The sequence below is a fragment of the Lactuca virosa genome, chromosome 9 (genome assembly GCF_052849685.1).
Source record: "Lactuca virosa cultivar CGN04683 chromosome 9, Lactuca_virosa_CGN04683_v6, whole genome shotgun sequence".
Lineage (NCBI taxonomy): Eukaryota > Viridiplantae > Streptophyta > Magnoliopsida > Asterales > Asteraceae > Lactuca > Lactuca virosa.
The window spans coordinates 23,787,388-23,803,110 of record NC_136434.1 but is presented as its reverse complement, the minus strand read 5'-3'; the positions used below and the strand labels follow the sequence as shown (position 1 = coordinate 23,803,110).

General features: G+C 37.9%; 1 protein-coding gene across 1 annotated transcript; it reads right to left on the bottom strand.

Annotated features, from left to right (window-relative positions):
• Positions 1–15,095: 15,095 nt before the first annotated feature.
• On the bottom strand, positions 15,096–15,650 carry LOC145139036 (uncharacterized). The gene has a single exon (XM_079072995.1). The coding sequence runs from the start codon at positions 15,648–15,650 to the stop codon at positions 15,096–15,098; it is 555 nt and encodes a 184-aa protein (XP_078929121.1).
• Positions 15,651–15,723: the final 73 nt, after the last annotated feature.

Here is a 15,723-nt window from a genome sequence, read left to right as displayed (position 1 = left end):
AGGTTCAAGTTATTTTTCAAAGATCGACCTAAGGTCAGGATATCATCAGCTGAAGGTGAGAGAGCAGGACATCGAGAAGACTGCATTCAGAACGCGATATGGACACTACGAGTTTTTGGTTATGTCGTTTGGACTAACCAATGCTCCCGCAGCATTCATGGATTTAATGAACAGAGTTTGCAATCCGTTCCTTGATAAATCTGTGATAGTGTTCATAGACGACATTCTGATTTATTCGAAAAGCCAAGAGGAGTATGGCAGACACTTGCGAGAAGTGTTGCAAGTCTTGAAGAAGGAGAAGCTATATGCTAAGTTCTCCAAATGTGATTTTTGGATTCGAGAAGTCCAATTCTTGGGTTACGTGCTCAACCAAGAAGGGATAATGGTTGATCCAGCTAAGATTGAAGCTGTGATGAAGTGGGAACAACCGAAAAGTCCCACGGAGATCCGAAGCTTTTTAGGATTAACCGGATATTACCAAAGGTTTATCCAAGGCTTTTCTTCGATCGCTACTCCATTAACAGCTTTGACTCACAAAGGAGCTACTTATGCTTGGAGTGATAAACACAAAGAAGCATTCGAGTTGCTAAAGAAGAAGCTATGTGAAGCACCGATTCTTTCTTTACCCGATGGAGTTGAAGACTTCGCTGTCTATAGCGATGGGTCTGGTGTTAGATTGGGTTGTGTTTTGACCCAAAGAGAAAAGGTGATAGCATATGCGTCTCGATAGCTGAAAGAGCATGAAAAGAACTACCCCACTCATGATTTGGAGTTGGCAGCGGTAGTATTTGCTCTAAAGATATGGAGGCATTACCTCTATGGCTCGAAGTGCAAACTTTTCACTGATCATAAGAGTCTCCAATATCTCTTTAGTCAGAAGGAATTGAATATGAGGCAAAGACGCTGGCTAGAATTACTTAAGGACTGCGACTGTGAGATACTTTACCACCCCGGTAAAGCAAATGTTGTTGCTGATGCTCTCACTCGGAAAGTCAATATTGAAAGAAAAAGGCCAAGAGCGTTGAGAATAAAAGTTGTCTCGACAATTGTGGAGAGTATAAAGAAAGCTCAAAAGGAAGCTTCAGAAAAGAATGACCGAAAGGAGGAACGTTTGGGCAAAACGTTAGTGTTCGGTATAACCGGTCATAGACTGAAGGTATTCCAAGATCGTATTTGGGTACCTAAGTCAGGAGGAATAAGAGATCTTCTGATGGAAGAAGCTCACAAAACCATGTACTCAATTCATCCTGGCAGCACTAAAATGTATACAGACCTAAAACCCTATTACTGGTGGCCGACGATGAAGCTCGACATTACGAAGTATGTGGCGGAGTGTGTGACCTGTGCGAGAGTCAAGGCACAACATCAGAAACCATACGGGAGTTTAGAACCTTTACTTGTGCCTATGGGTAAGTGGGAAGACATCACTATGTATTTTGTCACTAAACTGCCCAGAACAAAGAATGATCACAACATGATTTGGGTGGTCATTGATCGCTTCACTAAGAGTGCGCACTTCATAGCAGCCAATGAGAAATGGTCTATGGATAAGCTTGTGAATTCTTACGTGAAGGAAATTGTGAGGCTTCACGGTGTTCAGTTAACGATTGTGTCAGATCGTGACAGCCGTTTCACCTCGCGATTTTGGAAAAGTATACAAGAGGAATTGGGTACCAAGTTGTGTTTGAGTACAGCTTACCATCCACAGACTGGTGGTCAGAGCGAACGAACGATACAAACACTTGAAGATATGCTGAGAGCATGTACCCTGGAATTCCAAGGTAACTGGGACATACCTTTGGTGGAATTTTCCTACAATAATAGTTTCCACTCGAGCATAAAGATGGCACCTTATCAAGCTTTGTACGGACAGAAGTGTCGTACGCCGTCTTGTTGGCTTGAGGCTGGGGAAAAGCAGTTTATGGGACCGGAAATAGTCCATCAAACTGCTGAAAAGTAGAAAATAATTAGGGAGAGAATGTTAGCAGCTCAGGATCGTCAAAAGAGCTATGCTGACAACAAGTGAAGACCGATGACTTTTGAAGTTGGAGATTCGGTTTTGCTTAAAGTCTCGCCGTGGAAGGGACTTATAAGGTTTGGCAAAAGGGGAAAGTTAAGTCCAAGGTTTATTGGACCGTTTAAAGTTCTTCAGAGGATTGAGAACCAAGCTTACAAGCTCGAATTACCCGAAGAACTGAATGGAATTCATAACACTTTCCATGTGTGTTATTTGAGGAAGTTCACGGGAGAAGTTCCCGATATAATTCCAATTTCTGAGTTAAGAATTGATGAGAACAAAAGGTTAATTGAAGAACCAGAGGCAATCGTTGACCGAAAGACTAAGAAGTTGCGACGCAAGATGGTCGAATTAGTGCTTGTCCGTTGGAAACATACGTATGGGCCAAATCTCACCTGGGAAACGGAGAGTGACATGATGAGTCGCTATCCGCATTTGTTTGTTGATGTGTGATTCCGGGGAAGGAATCATTCTAAGGTGGAGAGAATTGTAACGCCCGTGTTTCTGGGCTAGGCATTAATGTCGTTGTAATAGTCTAGGTTAATCTTTGTAACTCGTTTTGAAATAATAAGAATGTATTATTTGAGTATTATATGTTTATTGCTTAATTGTGTGATTTAAATGAATTAAGGATAAAAATAAGCGATAAAATAAAATATTAGATAAGACCGATATCTATGAAGGAAGTTGTAGTGGTCGTGGCAAGGTTTCCGAATATATAAAAAATGCCGAAATCCGAGTTATAACGAAGAAGTTATGACATGTCGAAGTTTCGCGACAGAACCGACACGACACTGTATGACGTAAAATACGAATTTAAGATAGAGCGATATTTAGCCTTAGTGATCTAAACGGAAGTCGAAGAGTTCGTTAAACCGAGAGCGTGCACAAAAAGAACGTCTAAATCTGACTTCGTATGGGGAAGTTATGATTTTTCTAAGTTTCGACTTAGCGGTATGCAACCCGAAACTCGAATATGAGATCGAGTGACTTTTAGCCGAAACAATCTAAACGAGAATCGAAGATCTCGTCGTTAGTAGTCCAACGGATGGAGAAGTTATGATTTTTATAACGGAGTTTTCCTGTCCCGCCTACTAAAAATAATACAATAAAAATAAAGTCAAAATTAGCCGACGTAGAGCATAGTCTCACCTACGCGTGTATATATATATATATATATATATATATATATATATATATATATATATATATATATATATATATATATATATATATATATATACACACACGGTTAAGCTTAATAATAATGATTATTTGATTGTTTTATGATAGAATTGATTGCGGGGTCAACATTGTAATTGAACAATTAAAGCCAAAATTTTAGCTTAAGGGTTTTGCAAAAAGATGAAATTAAAAGGTAAACGAGTCGACATAATGACCACTTTAATGTTTATTAAAGGTAATGATGAAGTTACTTAAAAGCAACTTCAGGACCTTTTATTTTATTAAATTGAAAAAGTGATTTTATAGGGTTTATATTTATACATATTTGATCATTATTTTATTTTGTTGTATGTGATTAACATTAAATTCATATCTTTTGCTTAAAAGATATTATTTATATCTTTTGCTTAAAAAATATTCTTTATGGTCCAGATGATATAAATGTGCAAGAAACACTATTCCATTCACATGTTAAAAACATCGTTACACTTATTTTATATATAATTTACGATTAAACTAACTTTACTTTCGTATATATTTAAGCATTTTCAGTGTTTTTGGTCGGCGTCAATTTTCCGATCATCTTCTATAGTTAGCTCAATACTAAAGAAGAAAAATAACAACATTTTATTTAAATTCGTATTTATTGTTTAAAAAATATTATTTATACCGGCTATTGGTGGTCTAGGTGATTAAAATGTGCAAAAAACTCTATTAAATTAACATGTTAAAAACACAATTAAACTCATATTTAATACATAATTTACCATTCAACTAACTTTTATACATATTTAAGCATTTTCTAGTGTTTTTGGTCATCGTCAATTTTCTTGTCATCTTCTATAATCAACCCAATTCTAAAGAAGAAAAATAACAATATGTTTATATGTTCACCAGGCAAATGACCGCGCGCTGCACATATTAACATAATATTGTTAAAATATTTTAAAATATATATGTTAGGGGAAGATCCTCAATCCTATCCTGGATCCCGAATCTCAAAGAAATCTAAGGATCCTGAAACGGACGTTAGGATCCTGATTATTATTACTATTATCTCCTAACAAGATTAACGGCTATATTTCTTGTTTATTCTTCACCTATGCAGAAATTGTCAACTAAAGCCTCCTTAAGTCCAAAGAGTCATTTGAATCAGGCTTAAGACCCGTAAATACCAAGTCAAAACAACATGCAAATACTTATTCAAGAGGATCCCGGAAATATCGGACTTTTAGTTATTTGGATTAAACTATAAATACACATGTATTCTACACACTACACACACAACTAGAGCTACTAAAACATTCATACTTGTATTCTTGTCATCATTTCTATAATATCTGTTCTAATCAATAAAATCAAACTAGGAAAGTGATCATTATCACATTGAAGGTTTTATGTCGGAGATCCTATCAAGGATCAAGGGCTTTCTTTGTAAACCACTCTCGTCATTTTGATCTCAACTTGATTCTCATAATAGCTACAACACCACAACCTCTCATACAACTTGGTTGATTTTAATTTGATTGATTTATTACCAAAACAATTTGGCACCCACCGTTGGTTCGTGGTGTTCTTAATTCTAGAAAATAATGTCTACACAACTAACATTATCTTCTTCCTCCATCCCTCCCATTTCTTCAAAAAGTCTTCCACCGCCTCCGAGCAGACCCCCTGGTCAAAGGAAAACTTTCGTTGCATCGAAGAAGAATGCTTCTCCAATCACTAGCCACGGGAATCCAGGATCCCAAGATCCCCCTGCTTCGATCTACAACAACAACTCTTCTCAATGATGAAAATGTTGACGTTGTAGGTGGCTCATCAACAGGAAGACAACAGAACGATGCTCAAGGAGGTAAAACAGATAAGGGCGGAGATCCATAAACCCCATGAGGCGACACCGTCAATCTTGCAACCCAAGATCCTGAATTTCGACAACACAGGATCCTTAGGGAAATGTCCGGAAACTACATCTCCAACATCTGTTGCTACCCCAACCGGGGGCGCAATCCCGGATAGTCGAACTCATGTGATCCAGGATCTTGACGAAACTTTTAATACCCCTAATAACAGAAATACCAATAACTTCTTTGAAAGTAACACTTTTAATACTAACTCTGTAAATCTTGATGCATGAATAAGTTCAGTTATGGCTAAAGAACTTCAACAACTAAGATAAATGATCTTAAGCGTATCAGGGGTGGTCCAACCTATACGGAAAGTATCCCCCACCAATCACAAGATCTCAAGATTTATCCCCTCGATAGCTGACACTGAAGTTCCAAAGCGCTTCCAAACTCCCATCATGAAACCTTACGATGGAACCACACATCATCAGGAACACATATTACAATATAGAGAGAGAATGGAAATCATTCCCATTCCATCACACTTAAAGGAAGCCTGTTTATGTAAGGTTTTGGCTATACTCTTATAGGATCAGCCTTGAAATGGCTTCTCAATGTTTATCCTTACTCAATTACCTATTTTTGCTCACTTAGTAAATCTTTTCAATAATCAGTTTTCTTGTAGCATGATATTCGAAAGGATCACTAGCGATCTTTATCGAGTGGTCCAACATCCTAAAGAATCTCTTAGGGACTTTGTAATCAGGTTTGGCAAGGAAGCGTTAAACATACCAAACATTAACATGGCCATCGTGAAAGCCTTTAAGATGGTTCTGAAGAAGGATTCCCCATTCTTTGAAGATCATGTGATGACTCCATGCAAGCGAATGGATGAAGTCGGAAGCAAAGCACTACGATTCATCAGATTGGAAGAAGAGAAAGAAATACAAATAAGGCTAGCACACCAAATTCCTATAATCACCCTAACAGGAAGGCTTAATCTTCGACCCAAAGATCCTCTAAGTCAAAACCATATTCCAAACCTGATCGTCATGTGGTTAATGCCCTTGACGATGAAGGAGAGGAAGACGAAATTCCCAAGATGACTGATTATTGCTTTTTCGTGGATGTTTCAGGTCCGATCTTTGCTATGTAGGATCTTGGCGACAAAGCAAGCTGTCCAAGAAAAGGAGAGAAATCGAACGGCTGGAAGGACAAATCTAAGTGGTGTGCATATCATGAGGATTTGGGCCACAATACCGAGGATTGCATAGCCCCCAGGAAGGAAATTAGCTATCTCATGAGCAAAAGGATATCTTAAAGAGATCCTAAGAAGAAGAAAAGAAAGATCTAAAGTAAAAGAGAAAGATCCTACGAAGATCCTGGTAAAACCATGATCCCCTCCCTCGGATGCCAAGGTAATCAACATTATTTTTGGAGGATATGATATTTGTGGAACTTCTTATTCTGCAGCCAAAAGACACGCCAAAGTATCCAAGACGGAAAGGGAAGAAAGATCCCGAAAGAAGACGTTGATAATAGATAACAAAGAGATCACCTTCGATAAATAAGATAGAGAAAACATCCAGGATCCTCACCACGATGGATTGATGATTACTCTATACATCGCCAATCACTTCATCAGAAGGATCCTGGTAGATGGAAAATCCTCAATATACATCATACATTTAGATGCTCTAACTAGGATGAACATTCCAGATCCAAAATAATCAAAAGATCCTCAATATTAATAGGATTCAGCAGTGAAATGAAGCACATCATTGGAGAAATCAAGTTGCCTATTTACATCGAAGGGGTAAATTCTATGCAAAGCTTTTGTGTTATTGATGATCTATATTCCTGTAATGACATATTACGTAGGCCCTAGATCCATGACATGAAAGCGGTTCCATCGACGTACCATCAATATGTCAAGATGTCTACCCCATGGGGAACCATGAAGATCATCGGTGATCAACAAGAGTCTAAAGAGTTCTATAAGACCTCGATGAAGTCTTCCACGGTACCACGAAAAGCATAAATTAAGCAAAGGGAACGAAACGTATTAGAAACAAGAGAACAAGACATAAAAGAAGTGTCCCTAAACATTGAGGATCCTGAAGCGAAAATCCTCATAGGATCCTCGATACTAGAACAAATCGATCAAAACTTAGTAAAGTTATTAAAAGACAGAAATAAAACCTTCACATGGAAACACGAGGATATGAAAGGTATAGATAAAGAAATTATAACTCATAAACTTAATATATATCCTTTTTTCAGACCTATACATCAGAAAAGAAGGAAGTTCGTGCCCGAAAGGAACCAAATCATCCAAGAGAAAGTTGAAAAACTTCTCAAGACAGGAATGATTAAAGAGGTGAAGTTACCAAGGTGGTTAGCCAACGTGGTGGTAGTACAAAAGAATAATGGCAAATGGAGAGTGTGTGTGGATTAAACAGATCTCAATAAGGCTTGCCCTAAGGATCCTTTCCCTCTGCCACACATAGACTCTATGATAGATGACATGATAGGTCATGAGCTACTAACATTCATAGATGCCTCGGATGGATTCCAACAAATACAAATTGAACCATTCGATCAAGTGGATACTGCCTTCATAACCCCTACATGTATATATTGCAATATTACTATGCCTTTTGGTCTTAAAAATGCAAGGGCAATGTACCACATACTAGTGAATAGAATGTTCAAGGACAAACTGGGGGATACCATGAAAGTCTATATTGATGACATGGTGGTCAAATCTAAAAGAGCTGAAGATTACCTCAGAGATCTTGAAGAAGCCTTTAATATACTAGATTAACACAATATGAAACTGAATTTGTCCAATTGCCACTTTAAAATGAAGGCAGACAAGTTCCTTAGTTTTATGGTCACCGAGAGGGGAATAGAAGCGAGTCCTGGACAGATCAAGGCCATAATTGATGTAAGATCCCCAAATTCAACCAAAGATATCCATAGATTTACTGGAAGAGTAGCAACTCTAAACATGTTCATCTCAAGATCCCCAGAAAGGTGCAAACCTTTCTACGACATCTTAAAGAAAAATAAGAAGTTTGAATGGACCAAGAAACATGAAGATGCCTTCAAAGAACTTAAAAATCATTTAAGTTCAACACCCTTATTGGTGTAACCATTAGATGGGGAACCCATCCTCCTATATATTTCAGTATCCTCGAATGTTGTAAGTGCAGTATTGGCCAAGGATCTTGACGTGGATCAACATCTCATTTACTATGTAAGTAAAAGTCTCTTGGATCCTAAGATCATGTATTCCCATCTCGAAAAACTAATACTTGCACTAGTCATAACTTCTACCAAATTAAGACATTATTTTGAAACTCATACTATACATGTAAAAACTAACTATCCTATTAAGAATGTTATGAGAAAACCATAAATGTCAGGAAGAATGGCCAATTGATTAGTGAAGCTCAACACATATGACATCCTACACGAGCCAAGATCCATAATAAAATCAACCTGACATATTTTGTGGCTGTCTTTAGTGATGATCTATAAGCTGAAGTAGAATTAGAAGCTCGACAACTTCTAGAAGAAGAAAATATAGGAAAATGGATGCTCTTTATAGATGGAGCATCCAACTTCAGAGGAACAGGCCTAGGGATCACACTAAAATCGCCAGAATTGGACATCCTACCCTGTGCTATTAGTTGTGAATTCGACAATGAAGTGGAATATGAAGCACTAATCATGGGACTACAACTAGCCAAAGATCTTCAAATCAAGGATCTTCAGGTATACGTAAATTCATTATTAATAACTAGCCACGGATCCTATGCAATAAAAGGTGAAAGACTAGCTCGATACCTTCAAATACTTAGAACCTTAGCCTCAGAATTTGAAAACTTTAGCTTAATCCAAGTTCATAGAGAAGATAGTACCGAAGCAGACACACTAGCCAACCTAGGATCTTCTCTCAGGATCCCGTTGGAAACCAAGATCCCGATAGTCCACATAATGATCCCGACAATAGAAGATGCAACCAAGAAACTAGAAGACCTAACTACCATAAACGAACAACTAGCATTGCATCAATTGAAGATCCTGATCTCCAACCTTCTCACCATGATCTCAACACTTAGGATCATAGACCAAACATTTAGTATCCACAACAACATCCAAAATCCTACACCCAACCTATTATCGATTACCCCCGAAATGGTACAATCCCAAAAGAATAAAAACGTGATAGATCATTTAAAACAGGGGTCTCACACTTTGTGATGATCCAAGGAGTATTGTATAAGAAATCCTTGGCAGACCCATATCTAAGGTGCCTAGAGGATCATGAAGCTATGGAAGTCTTGAAAGAAATGCACGAAGGGGATTGTGGCAACCATAATGGGGGTAGATCCTTATGTTCCAAAGTGTTAAGAACAGGTGCCTATTGGCCGGCCATGAAGAAATATGCCTTCCTACATGCTCATAAACGTGATGTTTGTCAAAGACATAGCAACATCCTTCACTAACCGGAAGAACCCCTACATCCCATCATTTCACCTTGGCCTTTCATGAAGTGGGGAATAGACATAGTTAGTAAATTTCCTAAGGAACCAAGAGGAAAGGTTTTCATTCTAGCAATGACAGATTATTTCTCAAAATGGATAGAAGTTGAGGCTTTTGTTCAAGTAATAGATAAGGAGGTGGTCTCATTCATCAAGCGAAACATCCTCACCAGATTTGGGATCCTTACAGAGATCATATGTGACAACGGATCTCAATTCATAAGTAATAGAACATGAGACTTTTGCACCAGTTAGGGAATTAAAATGATAATGTCTACCCCAGTTCATCCTTAAGGTAATGGACAAGCAGACTCTAGTAACAAGATCATGGTTAATAACCTGAAAAAGAAATTATGTGAAAAGAAGGGCATATGGGTTGAAGAACTTCCTTGCGTGCTATGGGTAGATAGAACCACAACTAAAACGGAAACATGTAAAACCTCGTACTCCTTAGTATTTGGAGTAGAATCCATGATCCCCACAGAAGTAGTGATCCCAATGGTAAGGTACCAACTCCAATCTCAAAGCAACAATGATAGGATCCTAGCTGAGGATCTCAATATTATCGATGAAATAAGGGACCTCACCAAGATCCGCATTGCATCTCATCAGCAGAGGATCGCTAAAGCCTACAATAGGAATATTAAGATCTGAAGATTCCAAGTGGACGAATTGGTTTTAAGAAAAGCATTTCAAAACACCAAGGATCCTAAAGACGGTAAAATGGAACCCAAGTGGGAAGGTCCTTATCTCATCAGTTCAAAAGCAGGAAATAGGGCATATTGGCTAGCTACTCTCGAAGGAACCCCCTTACAAAGATCATGGAACGATTTACACCTTAATGTATATTTCATGCAAGTTAAAGTCATAATATTTCATTATGACAAAGACAAGGTACACAACTACTCCTTACCTTCACTTTTCCCTTATTTTCTCTTTGATATCATTACCGACTTAAGCATCGGAGGGGCGTTAGCCAGGCTAACTCCCACCCTAAGATAAAGTTTGAAACATATAGAAACTCAAGGATCCTAATCTCCACGAATATAAACTGATCATATCTCCTCAGATCAAGGGTACTTAATCCCCTCTAAGGTTTAAAGAGTTAATAACATCTTTCATCAATGTTAGGTTTCTATACCTCGCTTGGATGCACGATATCTAACTATAGGATGTGAATAAGGGGATCATTTTATCCTAAAGTGATTTGACAACCCTCTTATTTCTGAACATATGTTAAGATCCTAAAGTTTAATCTATGATTATAATATTGTCATGTTATCTTAAGTTGGGATCTTCCCCAGAATATCTTAAGTTGGGATCTTCCCCAATATTTCTTAAGTTGGGATATTCCCCAGTAAAACTCTAAGCCAAGATCCTCCCCAAACGAATTACTATGTGGGATCTTTCTAATATTGCCTGAGTTGGGACTTTTCCCAGTAAATTCTAAAGTTGAGAGCATATTCAAAAAAATTCTCCCCAAAATAATAAGATTAGAATCCTAAAGAGAAGTTCAAAGAGACAATTAAAAGTCTAATGGGAATTCAAGTTTCTATTTATCCTTATCTTTTAATGAAAATTTAAGGCTTTCTTACTTTTTTGATCAAAACTTATCTTTTCAAATCTCTGGATCCTAACTATTTCAAGATCTTGATCAAATAGCTATTTACCTCGGATCTTTAGAATCCCAAAGAATTTTTGCAAACCCTAAAATTCTTAGGATCCTAATCATTTGAGAAACTTTAGAAAAACCTGTTTTAATGTAACATCCCAAAATTTCTAATAAATTTGAACTTTTTAAAATAACATAAATCATCCATTTAATATATTTTATCCAAAATAGATGAAATACCAAACCCGAAGATCAATTTAGTTTCCAAACATTATTAGTTATAATTCTAAAATTTATGAAAACATAACCAATTTAATATCAATTCCAAAAAGCCGCCTCGATCCAGTGTGTACAATCATGCTCGACCATCTTGTATACCTGAAATACTATTTTTTTTAAGGGAAAAGGGGTAAACACAAAGATTAGTGAATTCCATACATACACAATATCATAACATGTAATCCTTACCCCTATACATAGATATAAACGATATCAAACACATAACCACACATGCATGTCAAAGAACGAATCAGTGATAGACATACTCCTACTAGGACACATTTTCTAGGCCCGATTCCCCTTGATCAATACATCGAACCCTTGGGACACATTGGCTAATCCCGATCCCCTGTACCTGAATCCATTGGGACACATTGGCCATGCCCGATCCCCCTTACTCAATTCGTCGAGCCTTTGGGACACATTGGCTACACCCGATACCCACTCGGATGCGCCGAGTCCTACCATGAATAATCCTCAATACATGAGGGAAACCACTAGGCTCTATCTCGGCTAGCACTACCCGCATAAACAGCACATAGCACACACAAGATAACGTAAAGAGAATATAACACAACGAGGTGTTGATGAACTCACCTCCAAAAGCAACGCAATATCCAAAGCAACTCGGGACTCACTCACACCTTCTTGTCATTCATACTTCCTAATAATTATTATTTAAGTTACGTTTAGTTACTTATTTACCCTAATTATGCAAATACACAAAGGGGTTAAACTTCAGCTTTCTACATAAAAATTAGGGTCTGTTCGGAACCTATTTTTCCCTCCTTAAACTCCATATTTTAAAAAACGGTATCCCATGCACATAGTTCATGTCCTTAGATTTAAAATTAGTACTTGAACGCCTCCATATGATTTTTCTATGATTTATGGCCAATTTTACAAAACTATCTCGCATAACAGTCCAATCCAGACTAGTCTGGGTAAATGGTCGTTTTTACCCTAGCTACAGGCATTTCTGGATTTCGGTAAAAACTAATGAAGTGTAGAGTACTCATATACGAAACTTTGTGCATTGATTTCGACCAAAAAAATTTTCCATCACCGAAATACGATCTTTCAAAGACTGAGACATATTAGGGAAAAATCCTGAAATCACAGCTTTGGCTTTTTAGGGTTACTTAACTTCTTAACACACTAAGACCCAATCCAAAATGGCTTATTTTCTAGAAATAAGTTCTTAAAAGAAGTGTCAATCCATTGAGTCACAATTTCTATAAACACTATAATCCCAAACTCCATAGTATATTCTTTTTTGGAAGGAACAAAGTACAATGTTGAGATAGTAAATCCATCAACTAGGGTTAGGGTTTTTCACTTAACCCATTAAGATATAGAGAGTTAACACCTCTGAATATATTTGGGATAGTCACAATTGGAAAAAGTACTTACCTAGGATGAGCGAGATTAAATATTCCATAAGAAAACCTTGTGACGTAGGCAATCCTCTTTTCTTTTACTTTTCTTTTTCATGCCCAACATCTCTCTGGATATGTCGTTTCTCTCGTCGTCTGTTTGAGGAGTTTCTCCACCATTCTTCCTCCAAAAACTAGTAAGCTTAGCATACAATCGTTTAGCAGAGTTACAATAGATATTTCTTTGTTTAACTAACAAAACATTATCATTCCTAACCAAATCCCTATCTATTGTAATTTTTCGCAATTGAAGCTCTACGTTCTCTATCATACTCTTCTTAACCTCCATCTTATTTCGAATATCATATAGTAATTATTTCGATTGTTCAGATTCTCTACTCATGGAAATCAACATATCATTAAGATAAGAAAGAGTATCATCAAAATCTATTAAAACTGCATGATAAGTAGTAGAAGGAATATTAAGAGATTCAAGAAGATTACGTACCTTCGCAGTCATTGGTGATTTGTTGGCTCCAGTTGAGACAAAGCAATTTCTAGTAACCTTCTCATCCTTCGAATCATCCTCTTCGAACTGGGCGAACATTGGTCCATGGGTTAGATTCCTCGTTTCCTCATCATCAGACCCGAATGACCAGATCTGATATGTCCCATCACTCTCATCTCCTCCTTTCGCCATCAAGGAGAGTCCCTTTGTTCGTTCCTTCAACTCCTCAATTTTCTCAGCGTAGTATACTTCATCTTTCACCCTCACCTTCTCCCCTTCCTTGTAACATCCTGACTCCGAGGTATAATATTTATATATGTTTATTTATGAGTCGACTGGGTGACTCGACGAGTTGGTGCCTCAACTCGTCTAGTAGGGGTGAATCAACCACGTGGGTTTAATGACCAACTCGACGAATCTGAGAGCCGACTCACCGAGTTGGCACTGTGTGAGGAAACCCTAAATCCATGGGTTTGTGACCTATTTAAGGGGCCTTAAGCCCTCATTTCCGCCTCACCAGCCACCTTACACCCTTGAGAGAAACCCTAATCGTCCACTGGAGCTAGAGAGTGAGATAGAAGCTAATGTTGTGATTATTAGTGCACTTTTGAAGGAGAAGTGGAGAGCATCAAAGCTTGGATCAAGGGGAGGCTTTGGATCTAGAGGTTCATCAGGGTTTTGCTTCAGTTGGAGGTAAAAAGATGCTAACTTGATCATTTCTTTATGAGATCTTAGTTTAGGGAGTTTCTAGGGTTTTATCCCATCCTTTTTGTTTCATTGAGTCCTTTGAGTATGATTTGAGGTTGAAACCTCATATCTGGATTGTAGGAAGTCTTGTGAGTCCAATGACCCGAACTTTATTGAGCTAGAGACAAGATCTTGTGCATCTAACCCTTGTTGGAGCTTGTGTTGGCATTATGGAGAAAATACGCCATGCGTGAACGTAAAGATCGAAGCTTTACGTGATAATCGAGCCTTAGGAGACTAGATCTAGAGTTTGGAGTGGTGGATCTGCCTTAAAACGTCTGAATGAGAATTTAGACTAAATGGACTCGTTGAGTCAATAAGCTGACTCGACGAGTCGGTTAGGGTTGTCCCGATGGGTCTGATCATGCAGTAACTCGACGAGTTGACGGGTCAACTCGACGAGTTGATTTGGACTTTTGTGAGATTCTGAGAATATCGAGAGGACTCGACAAGTCACGGTGTTACATTCCTTCTTTCGCAGCATGCAGTCTTTAGCCAAGTGATTCAAACCATTGCAATAGTTGCAATCATAGACCGAATCCCATTTCAACTGGCTTCTTCTCTATCACAGTCTTTCCATCCTTCTTCTTATCCTTCGACTCCACTCTTGCACCTTTACCTGTTGAGCTATTCGCTTTGAATTCACTACTGTTCTTGTACTTTGGATTAAACGGCTTTTTGAAAAAAAAATTTACTTTATTATTCGAATAATAAGTCATCGCTTCATCCTCAGAATTCACCAAAAATCCTTCTTCTTTAACATCCTCTTGTTGATCGGATTCAATTTTAGAGTCCTTGGCAGTCACTTTCGACATTAAGACCAATGGTCCTTCTAAGCTCAACTTCCTTTCTTCAATAATCTCATTAATCACACTTTCATGGGCTTTCAGAATGTTGTACAAATCAGCCAGAGAATAACCGTCGAAACTCTGTTGAGTTTTGATCATCGAGCTTATGTTCCTCCATTCCTTTCATAACCCCATCAAGAAAGTCAAACTGTATTCCAGAGTCGAACGAGTGACACCATAACGAGTACACTTAAAGATCAACTCATTCAAGCGATCATAGTATAACTCAATGGTTTCGTTGTCTTTCTGCTTAAACTCACCCAATTCCAACAAGCACTGCTTCACTGTACTTTTCTTGGTCTTCTCACTGCCATGATATTTCTCTTTCAACGTATCCCAAATTTCCTTCGCGGTTTTGCAACTTCGAACATAGTTGTAAATTAATAGTGGAAGAGCACCACGTAGTTCTCGAAGACATTTCTTATCATTTGCTTTCTGTTTATCTGTTTGCAAAGCAACATCATCAGAAGAAACAGTAGTTCCGACCTGTTCAAGCCTTCTAGGACGATATTTTCCACTTGTGATACACCTCCAAAGATCTTCATCGATGCCGTTGAGATAATCCTCCATTCGATCGGCCCACTGCTCATAGTATGCAGGTATAAACATTGGAATCTTCGTAGATGATCCAAGAAAATGAGAAAAACTCGACATCGTGTTCATGTTGAAGTTCGCCATTTTCGTACGGACAAAAGTGATTTTTGATTTCAGAAAATAGATCTAACGGAAGAATCAACCAGAAAATGATCAG

Coding starts and splice junctions, on each gene's coding strand:
- LOC145139036 (XM_079072995.1), bottom strand. CDS start 15,650: ATGGCGAACTTCAACATGAACACGATGTCGAGTTTTTCTCATTTTCTT.